Consider the following 14,698-nt stretch of genomic DNA (forward strand, 5'->3'; position numbering starts at 1 on the left):
GTTACAAGTGCATGGCGTGATCACAGAAAAAGACGGCCGACACCATCGCTTCTATGACACATAAGAGCAGCGAAACGCCACGCCTGATAACCGCGGAGCGCACCGATGTCGCCGATTCACTCATTCGTCAAGCTTGATTTCAATCAGCGCTGTAATGAACCAAATAGTCACTTTTCTTTGTTATTTTTCTCTTGAGTGCGATCATGTGACCCAATAGCTTACTAGGACGAGTATGAACAAGTGCCATGCATTGGGTTCTCTTTCTCATGGAGAGGCTTGTACTGCCCTCTTAAATTGCGGTTACGCCAAACAAATAATTTTTATTTTATTGCCAAACAGAAAAGCAAAATACTGCACGTTATTTGTATGCTCCATGACCGCTGACTTGGAAGCAGTTGAAACTATAATTTGTTTTGGTAGGAAACATGCTTTAAACAGCGCCCATGCGAAACTGCGCCTGCTGCAAATTGGAGGACATTTAGCCCTTCCGAAAGCCGGGGCAAATTTTTTGCCCTATATTGCTTGTATTTTGCGACAAAAACAGCCGCCATTTTCAACCTGTTACGTAGCATTACGTCACTTTTACGTAGGCTGAAGTTGCCAATGCATGACGTAATTGTTCCCGCCAACTGTTTAAATTACGTCATGCCTTCTCAGCCAATCACAGAGAGGGCGTGTATTACAGACATTGTTGTTGTTGAATAGCAAAGACAGGCCTACGTTGCCATGTCTAGTGCTTTTAGACTGGTTTTTCATTGCCGGCCAAAAATTATGCGCTTTCAGCAAAGAGAAATAACGCAAACTTTAGAACTGGCGCCCGTAAACGTCATAAAACGTCAAAATGACGACAGCACGCACAACCGCTTTATCAACCAAAAGCATGTGACCAAAACTGAAAGGCAATCAGAAGACTTCCGGCAAATTGCCGGCAATTCTGGCAATTTGCCTGAAGTCTGTTCTGATTGGCTTTCAATTTTGATCACGTGCTTCCGGTTGACAAAGTGGATGTGTGTGCTGTCGTCATTTTGACGTTGACCAGTTCTAAAGTTTGCCTTATTTCTCGTTACTAAAGGCGCATAATTCTTGGCGGGAAATGAGAGAGAGACATGACAACGTAAGCCTGTCTTTGCTATACGCCTCGAGCGCGGCCTGTAGGGGCGCCACTGAAATCCCCCTAGCGGCCCGTTTGGAAAGCAGGCGCGGGAGCCGCCGCTGCTTTTGCGGCACGTTCACGACTGAGATTTACCGTTTGTGGGCGTTTGAAATTCATGTTTGTGTGGAGCAGTCACTCTGTTCGCAAATGGGGTGTGTTTACGAGAGTGTAAATGTTTCCGACGCGATCTTAGTGTGGTATTTTCGGTCTGTATAAGCGCCAGGTGTGTCACAGGCCAGCGTCGCGGAACCGGCGTATGATGGAGCCGATTGTATTTACACTGACCTGAATTTACTAGCCGTGTCTCCGTAACCACCGGTTCCTCAGATGTTCATGCTACGGCTATACACTACGATTTAAATTGGTTTTGTGCGATTACATAATCAGCGGAGCACTCATACCTGACAGCACGTGCACCAGTTACGTTTGCCAATCACCACCATTTACAAGCCAGTCTGTGTTAATTTCGGGAATATTCAACAAAAGTACGATGGACAATGCATAATTATACTCGGGGATCACCACACGACAGAGTCGAAGCTTGTTACTGAGGTGCGCACCCGCAGACCTTCATCTGCTACATATATCCTCTGCGAGCAGCGCGGAGACGGGCTTAGAATATAATCCGCGTCCGCGACTAAATGCTTCTTCGAAATATCGTCATATGGCACAGGGAGCCTGCAGAATAAACCAGAAACTGAAATCAGAGGGCCTTATCACATACCACACTCTTCCAACGACACATTTCATCGCTTGTTGAACAGCCTACCCTGTCTGTATACTTCCAAAAATGCGTCCGCCGTACGATCAGCTCTTCGTTGAAGTAGAAAAACAAAAGGAAAGTGAACGCGAGATTCATGTGTGGGATTACTAAAACGTTCATTGCTTGATTCCGCTCCGCATTTGTACACGGCGTCCCCCTCCCCCCCCCTTCCCCCCACCGATTTCTCGCGAAATAGCAGTGCATTTCGCGTATAGTTGGTCCAGTGAAACCTAACTGACTTAAGTTTAGACGAACGTCTTTAGCATGCCAGAAGCTGCACTGTTTTTTTTAAATGCGAATGCATTTCTTAGTCGGGGGTTGTCGTGCTCCGTAGGCGTGCGCCCGCAGGTGTACCTTGCGCGAGAGAACACGAGATGCCGCGAGTAAGCTCGCCTTCTTCTTCTTCTCCTCTACTTCCTCCGCGTTCAAAGCGCGTGCAAGTTCCTCTTTCTCCTCCTCTGCATTTAAATGCGAATGCATTTCTTAGTCGGGGGTTGTCGTGCTCCGTCGGGGTGCGCCCGCAGGTGTTATCTCTCCGCGCTCCTCCTCGCCCCTAGCAACAGCTGTGGCGCGCCTAGCAACCGGAGCAGGTGGTAGCTCGGGCGGGAGTAGCGGAGGGCAAGGGGAGCGGAGGAGCGCGCTCGGGCGTGTGAGGGCGCTCGCATCGCGGAGCTCGGGCGGAGTAGCGGAGAGTGAGTGGAGAGGAGGAGCGCGCTCGGGCGTGTGAGGGTGCTCGCATCGCGGAGCTCGGCGGGCTCTCTCTCCTCTCCGCGTACCCTCTCTCCGCTCGCTGCGCTCGGAATCTATATAATGCAGTGGAGCGCGCGCCTGGCGCCTTGATAGCGATTCTTCATTAAGTACGCCATTAATAATAATTACTCGCACCGCACTCATCGGTGCACCCAATGCATTCGCATTTCCGCACGATCCCCTTCGGGGAGGTGGGGGGATTATTTTTCATTTCCGTTAGAGCTATTATGTTTCTAAATTTCGCATTGGCACAGCATTTATTTTTCTGTGGTTTCATTTCCTTGGTTCTTGCTATATGGCGTGTGTGGGCACATATTTAACGATGCAGAGGTTTGGAATATAATTTATAGTTTCAACTGCTTCCAAGTCAGCGATCATGGAGCATACAAATAACGTGAAGTATTTTGCTTTTATGTTTGGCGTAACCGCAACTTAAGAGGGCAGTACAAGCCTCTCCATGACAAAGAGAACCCATTGTATGGCATTTGTCCATACTCGTCCTAGTAAGCTGTTGGGTCACATGATCGAACTCAACAGAAAAAATAACAAAGAAAAGTGACTATTTGGTTCATTACAGCGCTGATTGAAGTCCAGCTTGACGAATGAGTGAATCGGCGACATCGGTGCGCTCCGCGGTTATCATGCGTAGCGCTTCGCTGCTCTTATGTGTCGTCGAAGCGATAGTCGCGGCCGTCTTTTTCTGTGATCACGCCATAAACTTGCAACAAGCAGCAGACGATGGCGTGGCGGCGGTGGCGGCAGGGAAGGTGATAACACAACAAAGCTTGCATTGAAGCAGAGAGCCCAGCTATGTTACTAAAAGCGATTGAAAGAAATAATTAGATACGGTAAAAATATTGTGTGATGCTCTTTAGCTCGACATCCGCCTTTCGCTCGCTTTTGGATCAACGTTACTCGATCGTCTTGTGGTGTTGACGCCAAATTTGACCTCCAGAAATGTGTTTTTCTTGTCAGCCTCAGCTTCCGTCTTATTTTTTATAGTACATGCCAAGTGTTTTTATATCTTTCTTGCACAATATTTGACACCTTGGTAGCGATCTTTATGAGTGAATCGTCAAATTACACTGCATGTCGTCGTCATAGCTATAGGTGCAGCACGTCACTGATTGCTTATGTCGTGCTTACGCAAAAAAACACGGGCGAATTGCGGGCAATTTGTGCAGTCGAGAATAGGGCCCCAGGAGCCCTAACCAGCCGTGATAACGCCGCTCTCCTCCTCGCCGCTTCTCCTCGCCGCTCGGCTCGTCTCGTGCCGGCTCAGGAAAACACTGGCAACACTGTTGCTCCAGGAGTCCTTAAAGGGGAAGCGTGCTCGTCTCTGTCGGCCCAGGAAGACACCGGAGACACCGTCGCTCCAGGAGCCATCTCATGGTCTGGGCTATGTCCCTCCTTTGTTGTTGCGCCGTCCACACGCCCACTGCGCATGCGTGTCTCTCCTCCATTCTCCTGTCCTCCAGCTGTATAAAAGCAGGTGCGCGCGCTGCGCGACGTTCAGTCTGCTCCGAGACACCGCCTGCGCCGGTTCTGCTCCGGTGTGTAACATACACGGAACCCCCATGCTTTGCATCACCACATAGTTCCCTTCGGGGAGATGGTGTAATTTTTTTAAATGCAGAGCATTTCAGTAACTCACGATGTCACCCGCGTTGGCGTCCGTAGTCTGCATCGCTCCCCCTACTACTATATAAAAAAATAATACCTTCCGGCGCCAGGTTTCGATCCCACGACTCTGCGGGCGGAACGCAAGGTACACGGCGCTCTACTGACTGCTCCACAAAACCGACTTTTTTTTTTTTGTAACAACTGCTCCACAAAACCGACACAGAATGGAAGGTTACGCACGCGCCTTATATCCTTGACTCATTCAACCGTCGGCCACAGGTGGGCCCTCTACCCCGCGTCCTCCTCGCCTTCTCTCCTCTCGCAACACCCTCTCTCGCCGCGTTCGGTTCGGGCGTACAACAAGTGGGGACGTGCGCAACACCCTCTCTCGCCGCGTTGGCTTGGATTGGATTTGGATTGAGTTGGATTCAAGTGGATTGTGTTGCGTCATAGCCGCGCCACGTTGCATCATAGCCGCTCCACGTTGCGTAATAGCCGCGGCAGGGGGTTCACGGCACGTTTCACCATCGACTTCATCGACAATGTCTACGCTGGAAGACAACAATTACAACAACAACAACCAATACGTAATCCATAAGACTCGCAGGCGCGCCCCCCGCGGAAATGCTCTGCATTTGGATCGTGCCCCTCGCGAGGGGGATGTTTTGATTTTTTTAGACTGTACCTGGTGAATCGCGTTTCGTTTCGTGGATATGCGCAACCCAATGTAACCGGAACGGCTTCGCTGGGTAATCCGCGCCCTGCACGAATGGGTTGGCCCATTAGCTTTTAAGGGATAACTTTCAAAGTGGGGCCGATGGCGGCCTTTCAGAAAACTGTTACATTTCCCCGTGGACCGGTTGGTCGACCGAAAAGCTTTGATAAGACCTCTGAACACATGGCGAGTGCGTGAAACCGGGCTTCTATTGTGTCAAAACGGTTACTTAGAAACCGAAAAAAAAGAACGGCTCTAGACAAGACAATACACGCACTGATCACGAAGGAGGAGTACAATAGTATACCTTTCTCTCCTAAACCACGTATCTGTACACATTTAGTTCTTTCGTAGACGCGTTTACTTAGTGTGCGAAAAACCGTCGCATGGTTTCATTCTTCGTTTGCGATTTCGGGATTCGAAGGTTTGACAGTCGATTGGACGCAGTTTCAGCGAAGGTTGGACGCTCTTTCAGCATTCACGCTTTTCTCAACTTTTCTTGGGAAGGGACGGCAATTTTTTTTTTTTTTTTGCAGATGAGATCGATTAATTGCTCCAGCCTCTATTGATTGCGAGATCGATTATTCTCCTCCCGATTATGCCGGCCTCGCAGGTTCGCCGCGAGGAGATCCTGGTGCGCGCAGACGGCGAGCAGCGCACGTCGTTTCTGGTGGACGCCAATCTCGGAGCCGGTGCTCGCGTCACGCTGACCGGCCGGGCCGTCGAGTTTGTGGCCATCCGCTTGCGCGACCCAGATGACGAGCTGTACCACGAGACGAGTCGCGAATGTACCAAGGACGTGCAGCGCACTCAATCAACGCTCTTCTATTTCCAGGCCATGAAAGTGCGTTGCGCAGTGCATGCTCTTACGTCTTGAAAATCATATCTGCCTGAGCGGCTACTCTTGAATCACTTGTTTTCACCCGATCCGCGGCCTGACGCTGTCCTTGCCTTCATTTCCTTCCCTGCAGGTCTCTACATTGGCTCCTTCCACATAACAAACACTGTGTTTGCTGTACCGTTTTTATTAGCATACTGACATTTCTCGAACTGTGCGTGTTCAAGCGGTCTCATGAAAGTCGAGTCAAATAATTTCTCTCCGTAAATGCCGACCATGCTCTAAAACGAACAGCTATCAAGAGTATAAATCACTCCGAAACAACCCTCTTAACCTTGTCTTCTCAGTCTCGCGGCACATATGACATCAGCTTACCCGCCAGATAGCGGCAGCGTTTCACATCACGAAAACTAGTCTTGTCAGCATAGTCGTTGTAATAGTGCCGTGGGATTAGCTCCGCGCACGCGCATCTCTTGTATTCTCATATTTGCCTACCGCTATGCAAACGAAAAAACTGCGCCGGTGTGAATTACAGGTTTTATCTTTTAAATTTTTTTCTTGCGGCGTAAAAAGCTTTCAGTGGATAGCCAGCGCTCGTCCTCTGTACACGCTCGTCCGTTGTTCTTGGCCCTGTTTGAGCGGAATGCGGCTGGCGTGCAACACGTCTTGCGTCAAACGAGTCCCGTCCTCTTGCTGCAGCCGGGCCGCTGGACGCTGCAGCTGTCGCCAGCGGGCGGCGCGTCGCAGCTGTCGTCCCCCGTGACGCTGGCGGTGACTTCCCGGCCGAGGGCCCACGAGGCTCCTCCGGTGCGCCTGTGGGCGCGCCCCTCGGCGCCCTGGGTGGTGTACCCGGCGGTGGCGAGCCTGCACGCCCGCCTCTCCAAGGGCCCCGACGTGGTGCTCGACGCCTCGGTGTGGGCCTCCGTGGGCCGGCCCCGGGGAAGACACGTCGTCATCACGCTCCACGACGACGGCCTAGGTCGGTCGCCCCGTGGTCGCTCTCAGACGGGGGCATCCGAGGAAAGTGACACACCGCTGTCTGCTGAATGAGATTTGGTGTTGCACATGAGGGCGTACGGGACGAGAGAAAAAAAATTACGTCGACGCTCCTCTGAAAGTCAACAAAGGAGGTAAAAGAGGGCCATGAAAAATCTCTGCGTAGGAGATCGTCGGCCATGCCACTCGGTGGAGGTGGTTGAGCAGCGACGCTGCCGTAGTAATCGGTACAGCTCCCATTCTCGACTTAGTAATTACGCGATATGTCTCTGACTCATTTTGAGCAACTGCGTGATTATTACCAAGTTTGTGCAAATACAAAGGTACACAGCGGTACGCTGCCCTCAGGCGTGCGGATCACGTGTGTCCTTCCTATAGCAACGGTGGAGGGACACGGTATACCAACAGTTACCCTTGTTATACGCTACCAAATGTTACCCTTATCAGGTGAACAGTACGTCACGCACTAAGCCATAAATTCACAGGGGCCCATAACTCTGACGCGAGCGGCTATATCTGTTGCCTTTTCTGACATGCGCTTGATTGTCTTGTTGGCTTTTTAGGTGAGAGCTTTTGCGCGCGCACGTCATACAATCCCGAACGCTAGCCATAGACAACTTCGCTGTAAAAATAACGAGGCTTTACAACAGAGCAATACGCCTATTCAGTGTTAGCTTGCTTTTCAGCTTCTCCCACCTTCGTCATAAAGTATCCGACGCTTCCTCGCTGGTAACTTTGTTTCTCGGGCTTCACTGCAGAGCGAGTTCACTTGTTGTGGAGCACCCTTTACAGGCAAGCCTCGTGACAGCACCGGCAAAAGAGGAGTCCGAGTTCCGCGAGCGCTTCTCATTGAAAGCACGTGACCGACGATGGTGATATTTGCGCAGAGATGCTGAATGGCCACCGTTTTCTATACGTGCCAGCGTTCCGACCAACTTGTATGCTCTAAGCACGAACTTGCAGTGCCGTTTGATTTCGTGGCTCCAGGCTGCCCGCGCTGTTCCACACGCGGCCGGTGCACACTTGCGGGAGGTCCTCTGCAGCCGCTCGCACGCCTGCGCAGGCGCGGACACCACTGCGGGTGACGGCGTGTACTCGGCCTTCTTCACCGACCACTCGGGCCCGGGCCGATACCGGGTGGCAGTGCGCGCCACGGACAGCGAGGGCAGCGCGCGAGTCGTCACGCCGCACATTTGCCACAGCTCCGTCACTGACCTCGCGCGCAAGGCGGGTGAGTCTCCCGACTTTGGCTGGGTCTCGCTGAAAGGGTTCGCCGTGTGCCGATGTACCGATATTGTTCATCTGCTGTCCGGATCAAAGGAGGGGTGGGCAACCTCGAGACATTGCGTATCACTGAATGTAAGTGAACAACTTCCTGCGACGAAATAACAGGACAATGATGGAAAGAATTACAAGCTCAACAATTGTATTTGTAAGGGAGACCAAAGCTGTTGCATTCGCTTTGTATTAAAGAACCTTTTCTGTCCATATTTGTTAAAGCATTGTTAACTAGGATTTTTTTTCTCTTTGTAATTCATGTGGTGTCAGCAGACAATCAGGGCTTGTAGAACAGCTGTGTTTTTAAAGAACGCGATACCACGCTCTGTGGGAATCGGTGTTGAAGCGAATCTTTCTGTGACGCTCGCATTCACAGTCGTAGTGGAGTTTGCCGGCCGTGCACGAATTGTCGGCTGATAGTCCCTACTCTGACCTTAATTTGGTCTTCAAAATTTTTCGTCGTTCAAAGCTCAGGAAATTTTCATACTCGTAAGTGTTTGTACCTTTAAAACCGTCCTTCGCTATGAATTGAAGCTGCTCCACTGGAAATTTATGAGCAAACGTGCGTTCGTGTTCCAAATCGTCCCGCGCGCGTATCGGACATTTCCTCTCCCGCTTGACGCGGCCTGCTAGCCTCCCTCTTCTCCACACTAAGTGCAATCTTTGGCCCCCGCTGGCTGCTTGCTTTGAAGCTACCGTCTTATCAATTTCACCAGCTGCTGTGCACCATGACGTCGACCGCTGCACTTCTCTTCCTAGAACGTCTTATCGTGCCAGACAAAGTTGAAAGTCCACAAAATATGCAAACCACGATTCGCTTCAAAATCTTTGGAGCAAGCCTTAATATAAAAAAAACCTGTCCGCTACCCAGCGATGCGTTTTTGTACATCCGTTCAAATTCAGACCCGTTACACGAGTCTACCGAAAGGGTGAGCGCGCAACAACTTTTCTGAAGCCACTGGGCCCCTCGTGACAAAGAGGCTTGTTTGAGCAGTTTGTCGTGGCTTGCGTGTATTTATCTGCGGCCTACACAATGACAATGTCAGCCTTTTCTCTTTATTTTCGGGTTAAACCTTACTGAGCCATGCCGTATTCTGGCGCAGTGAACCGGACTGCGCCAGCGAAGAGTTCGTACCGCCTGGCTGATCTCAAACTAGACGCGGGAAGCGAGCAGTGGGCGCCCGAGAATCCCCAGCAGGACGTGGTGCCCAGCGGACACTTTGAGCGGTACTTCGACGCCGGTGAGCAGCACCCGCAGAACTCGTGAGCCTATGTAGCACTCCGACCTTCGCGGCGCGCAGCAGCTCAACGTTTCCCGCTGGACGGCCTTGTGAGCGTTTCCTCCGACATTTCATGATGCACGCACATTCTGCAGCACCTGGTCTGCAGCCCTGGTAGCTCCATAAACTGGGGACTTGAAGAAGCAAATACACCAACCAAGGGCGTTTATTCAAAGCGGTCCTAACGTTTCGGAGCCAACTCGGCTCCTTCATCAGGGGTGACTGTTTAAAAACCCAACCAGACAGAGTTCTGTCGAAGATGTTCGCATTCAAACTGGGGACTTGCACGCAACAACTTTGTACTCAGCCTTAGCTCCATCCCCCCCCCCCCCCCCTTGCAATGTTGCGAATAAAGTGACCAGACTCGGGGAATTCGCCAAACAAAAAAGGGATGATTTCCTGCCCCACGATTGACGACGTTGATGATGACAAAAGTTCGTAACAATGGCTATATTTTTATTTCAGGCGTGAGTGGCATGGTACGAACTCGCGGGGTACGCCCTAAACATATAATTATATAATTGTTTATTCATTTATTGGTTCACCGATTTATTATTTAATTAATTGCGGAATTATTCATTACTTGGTTGTTTATAGTTTTGTGACACTCCACTAAACAAATAGAAACTGAAATGTTTTGGGGGCCAAGTAAGCCTGTCATGTAGCCAAAGATGGTGCAAGGTTTTTGAAGGAATAAACTTTATTGGGGCAAGCTTGTGCCCGCATTAAACTAGAAGAAAACACAAACGTCGAAGAACCAGTCAACAAGGCCGCGGCGTTTGCTCGTTTATTTAGGGTGTTCTCGTCTCTGGCAACATCGAATTACATCGAGAACATTGTCGATCAAACACGAACAGTCTAGGGTAGAAACCACGAAGCGACACTCCTTCCTATCAAACCATATTGCCAGTGCGACAAACAAAACAAGTAGGAGTTAAATATAGCGCTTAGGCTATCCGCAGGTTTTTCTGCAACAAGAAAAGAAAGACCTTACCTCAAGCTGAAGCTATTTTCAAACATGAACGTTTATTAATGGCGAAGCCTTATGAGGCACCAGATAGGTAAGTTAGTGTACACTCGGCTTTTAAGTTATCACAACCGCATTTCTTCGAGAGCAGTTTGCTGGTGACAGAGAACTAATTCACAAATACCAGCAAGAACGCATCACAATTTCAGACAAGTGCCACGATGAACCGATTTACTCCACGTGCCGCGAGGCGAGAAGTGCCTCACGTGGCAACAGCCGAAGCATCGCAAGTTGTGCCTCTAGACCGCCGGGGCCTCCGCCTCGCTTGCAGGCTCGTTCCAGCTGGTCGGGTACCGAGAGCACAGCGCCATCGGGCCAGGCCCCGTGACCGATCTGCTGGTGGAGGCGTCGCTGGTGCGCGGCTCGCGCTGGCTGCTGGAACTTTCATGGACCGCCATGGGTGCCCACATGGATGCTGGAGCCGGTGAGGCGGTCGCCGCTCATCATCACAGAAACTCAGCTTAGATTCATAGGCCCCAATAAGAGCCTTTGCGCGAGTGCCTAAACACAGGATGTTCCCACAAGATTGAGCTCTGGAAGCAAAAAATCTGGAGGCTTAAACATGGCTGTGATCTGTCCGCGTTTTCCGTGGTCGAGAGGAGGGGATTGTTGTGTCACAGAGACAGTAAGATTCCTACGACGCAAGAGGGAAACAGACAGCTCTATGTTTGCCCTCTAGAATAAAGCTCGGCTCCTTCCAGCTTCTTCCAGTTAATTGGCTAGTAAGTGTGCTCAGTCGCAAATTATAAACAAGCGTGTTTTGTTTCGTGCACTTTGATGACGGCGTCCAGCTTCGCAGGTCATCCCTCTTCACAGAGTGGAAGGGCGCTAATTGTTTTATCTTCTGCTTTGTCCTGCTTTTACCTCGCCTCCCTTCGGCGTCGTTCGCAAACTAGGGTTCTGTATTTATTTACGCAAAAACTAATCTGAAGAAAATTATTTATTAATAAACGCTGTAACTTTTTGCATGCGCCTGTGCTTTGCCTCGTATCTTCCAAGGGTACCTGTTCGCTAAGCAGTGCCGACACTGCTGGGCTACCGGTACTATTATTGCAAAGGTTTTGTCTATACATACTCCGTTTTCAGGCTGACTGTTATGATGGGCACATGGATGGCACTGATGGTTTTTTTTTATTAGCAGGATAATACGCTGTAGCACGAAACGCACGTATTTCAAAACACCGATGCACCAGTTTGCTATCCAGAGAATGGTATGCATTATTTAAATATATCTGAAGGCCGCAAACGTGAGCTCAATGTGCTGTAACAGCGCGGCATAATGGGATTCCTGGAGAGCGCCCGATGAAACGCTTGGCTGTTCTCACTTGAATAAAGAACTCCTGGTAAAAAATGCGTGACCGCCGTCTGTGTTTATCATGTAACCACAAAATGTTGCCGAGGCATTCCCTTCCTCCGCCCACGATTCGGGCTAAACAGCGCACCGGATTTTTTTTTTAAACACGCGCGGGCGCGACCAGTATGAAGCCCGCAGACTTGGGGCGAGCGACACAAGAAAGGGGGCATCTCTTGAAACGGACCCTCCATTGCTTGTGACGCTGTGAGATGCCTTTTTCCCGACTTCCTGCGGTGACCATTGGCAGAAATAAACTGCATTGAACTCCTCGGGAAGCACGCCTATTTTGGCTTGCGTCACGATTATTGGTGATCAGTGGTTCCGTGTGACCATCCCCAAGGACCTTGACAGCTCGCTTTAGTTCCTACTTTTGTAAATAGAGGGTTCCTTTTAACAGCGGAGCGGTTGTACTAGCGTATACGTTCGGCGGTGCAGGAAAAAATGCAAAAAAGAAAATGCCCAGCGCTCGTGAGCGTGTGCCTCGTGGTGACCGCCGAGTCCCCGACTCGCGCACTGGTTTTTTCAACGGTCTCCCGTTTCAATAAAAGTTGTATTTCTACTAGCACAAAAAAAAATAGCAAAGGAACTCCAGCGCTCGACGTAATCGTGGCAACCCTTTCTCGGAACGAGAAAGACATGTCATAGCGTGCGTTCCTCGTTCGTTCGTCCTCGTGTCGTCGTGCGCCTGCGCTCGGTACCGCAGAAGAACCCTCGCGTGCGGCAGCGACTAAAAGACACCCTCTTCGGAGAGGTCACCGCGGCATTATCTAGAAGCCATTAGAGGTAACCGCGGCACCGAAGCGTTATCTAGAAGCCACTACGGATAATTGGAGAAGGCTACGAGGGTGTCGCTCCTTCCCGAGACGACTTGCAGATCAGCTGCCTCAGGTCGATGACGAAGAGCTGGTGGAAGTCTGCAATGCCGAGGATGACTTTGCATCCACCACTCGCCGTGAAGAAGACGACTACCTCTCCGATGCATATGACGACGATTACTAGCGCCGCTACTGCGCAAATAAACAACGATACTGAAACGTAACTATGTGTCTGGCAATGCTCACCTGCAAAAGCTTCGCCATTAAAGTCTTTCGCGTGAGTGCAAGCTTCCCTGAATTTTTTTCTTTTGTTTGATGCTTTCATCTTTGTATATTTCTAGTCATTGTCTCCCAATGATACTGCATATTGTGGAACGTGCCATGCATGCACGTTTTGGGTTATTCCTGTTGTCTATTTTTATGTTTGATTATATTGCGCTTGATGCTTTGCCGTCCTGAGTTAATGGAGATAAATTCATTGCTGAATTTGAATCTCTGTTGCACAATTTGCACTGCTACCAGCGAGAGCTACGAGTCAAAGTACTATGTGCAAGTGATCCGGGGGGGGGGGGGGTAGAGGGGGGAGGACACGGCACATTCATTTTCCTGTGAAAATTCATGCTTGTGACACTAGGCCACACGTTCGGTGATCATTCACTTCTATCTTAGAAATTAACCAGTCTGTATAGCGTGGAGAGCGCGTGTCGGGAAAAAAACAGCTATCAGCCGAAGTGCAGTAATGGAAGCGATGGAAAATAGCACTAGATACCAGTCGCTGAGGTCCTTTTTTCGTCTTCACTGTTTTATGATGTGCTGAGTCAGGAGTAATAAACAGTTAAATAGGGCATTCACCTGGTAAAGATAAATGTGTAATTATTTAACCGCTTTCCATATATTGAGGTTAATCGGGCGAAGTAAAATGTGTTGTACCACAAGGGTTCATCCTTCGCCCACTGTTTTTGATACTCCATATTAATTATATTACTATTACACCCTTCGCCCGAAGCATCATTTAGCACTCAGACGACATTGTATCATGTGATGTGATTAGGCAAGACGACAACCTCGGGTTGCTGGAGAACGAACAACTGGTTTTATTCTAGTGTGCTTAAATACATGTCGGTGGCAAGGGTGACGGCCTGCGTGGAACACCGTCTGCGCATAGCGGGTGCTCGGTTCAGATAACACACTCGATACAGACATCAGTGTATTTTTTTTGGAAAAAAGCCGAATAAACATAAGAAACAACATAATACCTGGCTCTCAATCTTATTAAGTGGTCGACACTGGACAAACTTGAACTGAACACCAAGAAAAGTAAATACATTATTTTCGGCCACTAAATAAATGCATCAAGCAAGGAACTGCAATCAGATTTTTCTGTGAGCCTATCGAGTGAATGACGCCGCATGAGTTGTTGGTGTTCGTTTTCAAGAAAATCTCAATTTGTCAGTTCATGTAGACCATCTTCCCACGGCATCATCGCCACAGTTGAAATAATTTGTAAAATACGATTTTTTTTTATTTTCCCGGCTCAAAAAGCAGCCTTATTACTGGTTGAGTCATGCCTTGATCAGTGTTTAATTATTTGTGGAGCAACAAGAAAAGCTAGCTTCCACGCAAAAAGGAAGAACCTACACGCACTAGATCATTGCGAATCATTGAAGATGTACCGTAGCACAGATATTCTGCTCCAATCTTTAAGAAAAGCACAATTTATTAACCATCGTAAATTTTCTGAAAGAAAATGTTGCAAATGGTTTTACACAAAGTATCTGTAAAAAACATGCCAATCAGTTCCGCCACACAACCCACAGTAATGAAAAGAAAACAAGCATCAACTATGCCAGGCAGACGTTATCCCCTCCTTGTATGAGTATCTGCGAACAAAGCAGACCACTGACCATGTTATAAATTATAAATTTGTATTAGTTTCTCTGTAATGATTTCAAGACTTGTTTCTTCGTCGACTTTTGGTCACTCCATTTAGTGATAGTGAAATTCAAATTATTATTTTTCACTTCTGTTCCGAAGATAGTAGAAACGCAGCGTTAGCGTGTACAAATGCTACATTGTGCTTCATCAGGCTGTTTTGTCTTCTCACCC

The 14,698-nt window shown here is 49.3% G+C and overlaps 1 protein-coding gene across 7 annotated transcripts in view; it reads left to right on the forward strand.

Moving 5' to 3' along the window:
* Positions 1-14,698, forward strand: part of LOC144178120 (calcium-activated chloride channel regulator 3A-1-like) — a 48,952-nt gene that overhangs the window by 24,227 nt on the left and 10,027 nt on the right. For 4 of the 7 annotated variants that reach the window (XM_077705660.1, XM_077705659.1, XM_077705656.1 and 1 more), the window contains 5 exons: positions 5,618-5,848; positions 6,542-6,821; positions 7,902-8,069; positions 9,220-9,357; positions 10,695-10,847. In XM_077705660.1, coding sequence (XP_077561786.1) covers positions 5,618-5,848; positions 6,542-6,821; positions 7,902-8,069; positions 9,220-9,357; positions 10,695-10,847 — 970 coding nt within the window. Of the gene's footprint in view, positions 1-5,617; positions 5,849-6,541; positions 6,822-7,901; positions 8,070-9,219; positions 9,380-10,694; positions 10,848-14,698 lie in introns of all 7 variants that reach the window. The other 3 variants (XR_013323951.1, XR_013323950.1, XM_077705658.1) reach the window with 2 other exon arrangements.

The sequence above is a fragment of the Haemaphysalis longicornis genome, unplaced genomic scaffold, assembly GCF_048455015.1.
Source record: "Haemaphysalis longicornis isolate Haplotype H1 unplaced genomic scaffold, Haemaphysalis longicornis Haplotype H1 scaffold_4, whole genome shotgun sequence".
NCBI classification, from domain to species: Eukaryota; Metazoa; Arthropoda; class Arachnida; order Ixodida; family Ixodidae; genus Haemaphysalis; species Haemaphysalis longicornis.